The sequence below is a fragment of the Musca domestica genome, unplaced genomic scaffold (genome assembly GCF_030504385.1).
Source record: "Musca domestica strain aabys unplaced genomic scaffold, Musca_domestica.polishedcontigs.V.1.1 8, whole genome shotgun sequence".
NCBI classification, from domain to species: domain Eukaryota; kingdom Metazoa; phylum Arthropoda; class Insecta; order Diptera; family Muscidae; genus Musca; species Musca domestica.
Genome location: NW_026712409.1, coordinates 22,909,458 through 22,917,864, shown reverse-complemented (window position 1 = coordinate 22,917,864; position 8,407 = coordinate 22,909,458). Strand labels below are relative to the sequence as shown.

The following is an 8,407-nucleotide window of genomic DNA, read 5'->3' as shown; positions in this document are numbered from 1 at the left end:
CTATGAGAAAACCATCTGGTCTTCTATGAGAAAACCATCTGGTCTTCTATGAGAAGACCTCTTGGCCTTCTATGAGAAGACCGTCTGGCCTTTATGAGAAGACCCTTTCGCTCACCATGAGAAGAGTCTCTGGTCTTCGCTGCTGCCGCTGGTCTTCCATGAAAAGAGCCTTTGGTCTTCTATGAGAAGACCTTCTAGTCTTCTATGAGAAAAACTTCTAGTCTTCTATGAGAAGACCTTCTAGTCTTCTATGAGAAGATCTTCTGGTCTTCTATGAGAAGACCTTCTGGTCTTCTATGAGAAGACCTTCTGGTCTTCTATGAGAAGACCTTCTTCTGGTCTTCTATGAGAAGACCTTTTTCTGGTTTTCTCTGATAAGACCTTCTTCTGGTATTCTCTGATATGACCTTCTTCTGGTCTTCTCTGGGAAGATCTTCTTCTGGTTTTCTATTGGAAGACCTTCTTCTGGTCTTCTATAAGAACACCATCTGGTCTTACCTTTAGTGAGAATATCATTTGGTTTTCTATAAAAATAGTTTTTGGTCTAGTTGGGGTCTTCTCATCCCCTTGCCTTCTATGAAAAGAGTCTCTGGTCTTCTATGAGAAGACCTTCTGGTCTTCTATGAGAATACCTTCTGGTCTTCTATGAGAAGACCTTCTGGTCTTCTATGAAAATTACTCCTGGTATTCTTTACAAGACCTTCTGGCCTCCTTTGTGAAAACCTTCTGACCTTTCTTGAGAACACCTCCTGACCTTCTATGAAGAAACCTTATCGGCTCCTATAAAATACCTTTTTTCTTCATGGTGGAAACCTTCTGGCTTCTTTGGGTTTCTATAAAAAAAGCCTCTTGAATTTTATGAGAAGGCCAGGAGAACAACCTCTGGTCTTCTATGGGAAGATCTCTTTGTCTACGTTGAGAAGACTTCATGTTCTTCTATGTGAAGACATCCAGATCTTCTGTTAAAAGTCCGTGTAGTCTTCTATAATTTTTTTTTTCAGGAATATCATTTAGGAGAAGACACTTTTTGGAGAAGACGTTATTTTGTGGAGGGAAGTTTTTGAATTTTAAGGGGTATAAAAATGAAATATATGACCCTAAATTAAAATTGAAAGCCAATAAATTTGGGGTTTTATTCATGATAGTCCTTCCTTCCTTACGAGAGATATAATTAATTAATTTTTCAAACATAGTCATTTTTATTTCGATATTTGCGGTATTGTAAAATTGTCACAATTCAGGACAATCTGTGGAAATTTTCTAACAAACGCATTAAATTTGTGGAACACCATTGTAAAGGAATATATCAGCCGTTTCAAGTAAGCAACTTCACTATAATATACCAGATGCTTTTGACCTGAGGCCTCTAGAAAATGTTTGTCCAAAAAATACCAATTTTTAATCAATTTTCAACCCTTGAAATGTTTTTATTATGAAGACTTACTTCTTTAGAAAATTCTATACTTTCGCTAAATTCTAAGTAGGACAGAAAAATCAGCCAAGTTACCATATACAATTTTTTGTTAACTTCGGTTTCTTTATATCTGATGATTTCTACTCAGTTCACAAGCAGAGCTGTACGAATAATTTAAAATCGATATATTTCAAATTGCAATTTCTTTCAGCAGAAATACGTATATATCCAAGTATTTGTTATAGAAATCACAGAACGATGCATTCCAATTTTTAATAATTTTAAAGGTTTTAACAATTTTTCCAATCACATAGATGGGGAATATCTCTAAATAAAGATTTGATATTAAACCTGTATTATATTTTTTCTACGAGCTTAAATTGTATGTTTCATATAAATTCCGGGAGAACCTGATGGTCATTTCATTTAATTTTATTTTTGTTTAAGCTCTATTGTAATCCTCTTGCCCCTGGTAAATATCATTATTAAAATATAACACTTTTGGAAATTAATATTAATCCAAAACAAAAGACTTAAGACACGAACAGAAAACAACCAAAAAAAAAGACAAGACATTGAAAATCGCATCAACTTCATTGGCCAGTAAAATGTTAGAAATGACATACAATTACAAATATTAATACAAAGAAAAGATATTGCACACCTCATGGTTTACGTTGCTTAAATCAAAAGACTTAAGACAAAAACATCATCAAATTAACCAACATGAATAAACACGACTCAAAGTAGTTTTGTATGTAAAGTTATGTCGTCTATGCTCACGGTGGGGGTGAAATGGGCTGTCTACAATTGAGTTTTAACTCAAATCCCTTAAAACCCTAACCAAAATATAACAAAAAACTCTTTATTTGCTGAATACAAATAAAGAGAGATTATTTGAGTAAAGCCATTCAAATTCTCTTACCTCAATGCCTATGTAGAGAGTTATCACTTTGAGAGCCGAGATTTTATTCAGCAACTCTGTGTTGATGAGGGAAAACACACAAGTCAGAGAGTAGAAATAAATCGCTGCTCTTAAGAGAGTGCCAATAATGTTTTGATCTCTTAAATTTATTATTGTTTGTTTGTTTCTTTTATTGTTGTTGTTTATTTAACAACAATTACAAATGCGAGTAAAATATAATAAATTTCATTTGTTAATATGTCATGCCATGCCATGCCATTAAGCCAAGCAACAAAACATAAGAGTGTCGGATCGATGGAGTGGATTTTTCTTGGAGGTGGTTGGGTGTTTGTTGTTGTTGTTGTTGTTGCTGTTACTACTTAGCTTTGTTTGTTGTCTCTATGCTTGGACTTTTCATTATGTTTTTGCAGTATAAAACACAATAAGTTTCAATGGAAACGAATCATTTAAAGAGTAGAGCTCAATTGTTAAATATCAAACGGCAACAAAACATAGCAAAAATCGAAATAAAAGAAAAAAATCAAACGCGTTCCAAATCAATTGAAAGAAAAAAATAAAAAAGAATATATTAATATAATCTACGAATTATTAAAATAAAATTTTTAAACGAAAAATCGAAAAAAAATTGAAAACGAAATAAACTAAAAAATTGAAAAAAAAACTAAAAGTGAAAAAAGTTGGAAATATTCAAACGAGCCACAAAAAGGATTACCAGAACTTTAAGTGGATAACAAATACCAAGAATCAAAATGAAGTAAGTCCCAAGAAAAAAATAAACAAAATACTGGACTCTTTTTTTTTTGTCGATCCATAATTAAGTGTTGCAATTTCTGAAAAAAGCTGACTCATGGATTTCTTGTAGCCCAAAGGCCTTAGCTGTTTCAGTTTAACTACAAAAGTGTTGCAAATAAGTTCAAAAGTGCAATATCACATAAAGAGCTGTGTTTTGGTTTCGACTTTACCACATTAAAAGCTATAACCACAAGATATATGCAAATTAAAAACCCAGACTTTGTTATTTTTCGAGTGCTTAAGAAAAAAAAATAACCAAAGATCGAAAAAATACAGCAAAACTTGAACAGAAATTCGTTTTCCCAACCATCTTCATCATTATCATCATCATAATCATTAAATCATCTTCACTTCTACCACCATGGCCAGCAGTCTTCTTCTCCTTCTCGACGATGATTTAGCATTTTTGCATTGTGGGAGTTTATTGCCGACTAGATTTTTTTGTTTTTGTTTTTTTCCAATCCACAAGATTTTCAAATCTTCTTCATTACAATTTTATAGATCGTATGAATAATTGTTTGCTGTTTTTTCGAAGTGATTTCCTTGACTAATGATTCAATACAGAAATCTTCATATCCAAACCAAAGTCTAGACTTGTGTAAATCAGCTAGGTATCTGGCTGGCTGGCTGGCTGACTGACAGGCAGGCTAAGTTGTCTGTCATGATATGATGTTATTATTATTCTTCAATTTTTTTATTTTATTTTATGTTTTTTTTTTTTTTTTTGGTTGCATTTAATTTTTTGTGTGGCAAATAGAATGACAATTACTCATATTGATGTTGGCTGTAAATAAAGATTTATGCAGACGCTACACAATTGCCAATCAGTTCAGTGGTAAAACACTTCCATCAATGGGGAATCCCCCCTCCCTTCTCTCCTTGGAAGTAGTAATTTAAAATAATAAAACAACCAACAATTGATGGTGTCAATATTTGTTGGTGGAGTTTATCGTGGGTTTGTGTCTTAAGTCTTTTGTTTTTTCTCTGTCACATTAATGCCTCTCAGCACTGGAAAATAATTGCTCTGTTTTTTAAGCTATCTTAGCCTACATATATCTGAGTGTATGTGTATATTAGCTCTCAATTTGTCGTTTTTTCTAAACTAAACCAAAACCCTTTTCACTGTCCGCCCCCATTGTTGCCCAAAAATGTAATGCCGGTCTTTTCAAACTGTTTGACATAATACCATGTAATTATTTCAAATAAATGACACGGCAGTCTAGCCTAGATTTTAGATAATGGGATATTCGTGATGTATTTGATCTTATTTTGGGTTTACTACAGAAAATAATAAATTAAAATCCACAAAAGTATGACTTCAGTAGTTAAAAAATTAAATAATTAAAACAACTAAATTTTAAAATGCAGAATAAGATATTGTTTGGGATATGTGGTTAGCTCATAAACTGTATTTTTGTTCCTTTTTTTGGCTTATCTCTCGCAGAGTAGAACATTTTCTCTGTAGAAAAAAACAAACTTCTCATAACATACAGCTGGTCTCTGAACTGACATTTTCCTATTAAAAAAAATGCACAGATTGTTGTATATTTTCCTAATAGAAAAGAAATCCTGAATACAACAAGGCTCAGTAATCTGGACAGAATTTCTCCTATCCTAAAATCCTTCAGGTGAAGTTTCCTATAGAAACAAAATAATGCAGGCTTCTGATCATTACATTATCTGCAAACACTTTCGGTAGAAATTTCCGATCCAAGAAATATAGAGAAGGAAATCCTTCTCAAGATAAGGGAAGATTTGTTAAAAAAAATACACCTTGTGGCTGTCTTCCTATAGAATAACATGGCTTCGAAAATGAGTAGAATTTTTCTATCATAAATAATATTATTTTTTTACATAAAAAATCTTCCCTACCAGACTTTCCTAAAGGAAAAATATCTCAGCAGACTGAGAATAAGTTTTACATATGAAAAATTCATAAAATAAAAAATAATTTTCTAAAATAAAATTCTCCTCAGTTCAGATGAATTTTTTTCTTAAGGATCCTTTGGGAGTTTATTGTTTTTTTTTTTTCATAGAAAACAAACCACATCGTAGATTTTTTGTCTGTTCTCTAATTCTTTTTTGGGAATTATTTGTAAAGAAGCAATCCTCAGCTGGCTGGTTCGACCGAGGAGACTTTTTTCTATAGAAAAATTATCCTCAGCTAGCTGAGGAGAGTTTTTCATGTAGATAAATTGTCCACAGCTGGCTGAGGAGAGTTTTTCATGTAGAAACATTGTCCTCAGCTGGCTGAGGAGAGTTTTTCATGTAGAAACATTGTCCTCAGCTGGCTGAGGAGAGTTTTTCATGTAGAAAAATTGTCTTTATGTAGAAAAAATTTTCTCAGCTGGCAGAGGAGACTTTTTCGTGAAGAAAATTTTTTCTCAGCTGGTTGAGGGGACTTTTTCGTGTAGAAAAATTTCTCATCTGGCTGGCTTAGCAGACTTTTTCGGATAGAAAAACAAATCCTGAGAAGACTCTTTCAATAAAATCCCTCATCAGAAAGGCTGAGAGTTTTTTTAATAGAAAATTATTCTAAAGAAGCAACAACTTTTACACATCTTCCATTGAGCAAATATCTGCATTAAAGAATTTCACAAATCTCTCAATGAAATTTTGGTTAAAAATGCAAAAGATACTCAACTCATCCTTAGAAAACCAACTGAAGTAGTGGAAAATACCATCTATTTGTGATCCTGTAGAAGGAGAGGGCCTTTTACAGAAATTCTTTAGACGAAAGACTTTTTAGACGTTTTCTACAGAAAGAATAAAATTCAAAGACTCTTTTTATAGAAACGACCATTTACATGTCTTTTGCAAAGGAGGGAGGGTTTCATTTATATGTCCTAAGACGTCCAGAGAGGGAGAGAAAGTGAGAGAACTTCTGAAAGACAATATCTAACATGTCTTCCTTAGGCAAAATACGCTTTGCAGATCTTCTATAGGCAGTTTCAATTCATCCCTTCAACAGGCAGAAGTAGTAGACTATTTTCAGCTCTTGAATAGAGTGCTCTAAATGAATACCCTTTAATGGGTCTTCTGTGGACCAAACCTTTTAAGAGATCTTCTACAGAAAAAATGACTTTTTTAAATATATTCTTAAACAGAAGACCCTTGATAGATGTTCTGTACTATGAAGAGTTCTTTGTTTCTATAGCTAGAAATCCTTTTAGAAATCTCCAGTAAAAAGAAACATCTTCCGAAGGTAGAAGACCTGTAACAGAGTTATCGATATACAAAAAACCTTTGAGAAGACTTTAGAAGTCGTATATTGAGTATATAGAGAGACCTTTAACTCAAATCATCATTTCATAGTTGTTTTAAGTAAGACACCTTCGTCAAGCCTGAGAAACTTTTATATGTTATTGAAAAGTAAACAGAGGACCTTCTAGACGACTGCCGTAAAGGAGAGGTGTTCTATAAGTGCAAGATTTATAGTAGGTACATTTTTTAAAGAAGACATTTGGACTCTTTCAAAGAAAAGTCCAAAAACAGATTCCCTGTGGGAGAAAGACTGTCTTATCCTTCTACAGCTCCGCACTTTTCTTATCCTTAAAAATTCTTCTGCAGATATTCGAGATGTGAAAAACATTTTCAGAATTATTTAGGTGAGAAGATTTTATCCAGAAACAATGCCACAGGCCTTTAACAAAAGATAACTGTTTTCTGAATCTTTCCAAACATTTCATAGGGAGGACACTAGCTAAAGGACTTCCAGGAATAAAATACGTGCTTCTACTTTTCAATGAAGAGAAGACCTTTAACATGTGAGTTATAAATACTTTTACAAGTCTTCCAGTGAAATGTATATAAAAAAAGAAAGCATTTTTAAGATACATTCTACAGGTCTTCCATCGATAGAAAAGCTTTTGCAGGTCTCTTACCATGTAGACACTTAAAAATGCTCTCTGTAAAAAAATTATGATTGGTCATTACCGACCACGTACTTGTAGTTGGCGTAACAAATAAAAGCCAATATTAATTCTCACAAAAACAGTCAATGAAATCTTGAAATTCAAAAACCACAAAACGTACACACACATACACTCATACTCATAACACACCCCTGCCCATGTAAAATTATTTCGTACAACTAGACAAATTGTTGCAAAATTTTTTTTATTTTTGTTGTTGTTGTTGTTTTCATTGGCATATGTCAAGGTTAGAGTCGTGGAGTCGACAACTACACGCTCTAAACGTCCAAGCGAAATGACGTTTCATTTTAAAAAAATGTAAAAAAAATGTTTATTGTTTTGGATTGGAAGAAGAGTGAAAAAATAAAAACAAAAGTGAAAAAATAACGTTTTCTACAATTGTTGATAGGTTTTAATTGTTTTTGTGTTTCTGTTTTTTTTCTTGGTCTTATAAAATAAATGTTGTTATTTTATTTTAATGCACGCAATATTTTCCACAAACATGCCAAAAAAAGAGTAATTAACAAAAACACCAACTTCCACAACGAAATGGCGGGGCAGGGACTTTGACGACCTTGTAAAGCCTATTCAACTATTAAAGCGTGAATATCAGCGTGTGCATGTCTCTGTTTAATTAAAATGGAAGTTGGTAAATGTTTCTCAAATTAAATTAAATAGTGCAAAATACTTTGGAACAACTAATAAAAATAGCAACAACAACAATATACTGCCATATTTCATTTGGCGGTCTTGTTAACTGCCAACGAAAACAAAAGACTTAGGCAACAAACTTGAATTGTGCTACACATGTTGGTACATCATACGCGTCGGGTCTGGTCTCTTCTGTCTGTCTAACTGGCTGGGTGATGCCTCTTTACCTTCTCATGTCACATATATCACATTAGATGTCAGAACCAACAAATCCAACAACACCAACAAACAAGCAAAAGAAACAATACTCTGTTTTGTTTGGCAAAATGCCGCCTTTGGGTTTTTGTGGTAAAAAACCAAAAACAGAAACGTTGAAATCTCAGAACAGAAACTGGGCTTCTAGGCTAGAAGAACAAATAGAACGCCCACAGCTTCATATCGGAAGTTGCATTGTGTAAAGTGTCTGTCTCTGTGTGTGAGTGTGTAACCACCACCGCCACCACCTAGCCAGCGCATTAACGCATCAGCTTCACAACCGCCACCTGATCTGCCGCCTGTAATGCTAGAATGTTTGTGAAACTCTTGCTCGTATCACATTTTGCGGATGAGATAATTTACAGCCAACGACCATTGAATTGAGAGCAGTAGTATATAGTTCCGCTTTTTCACGTTCTCTTTGTCCAAGCGAATGGCGGAAACTTTTGCAATGCA

At 33.5% G+C, this 8,407-nt stretch overlaps 1 protein-coding gene across 1 annotated transcript in view; it reads left to right on the top strand.

The window, feature by feature from the left end:
• The first annotated feature begins 2,939 nt into the window (after positions 1-2,939).
• The window catches only part of LOC101900220 (putative uncharacterized protein DDB_G0271606), a 49,984-nt gene continuing 44,516 nt past the window's right edge, over positions 2,940-8,407 (top strand). Inside the window, exon 1 of the mRNA XM_059131050.1 lies at positions 2,940-3,093. Coding sequence (XP_058987033.1) covers positions 3,089-3,093 — 5 coding nt within the window. The 5' untranslated portion in view covers positions 2,940-3,088. The remainder of the gene's footprint in view (positions 3,094-8,407) is intronic.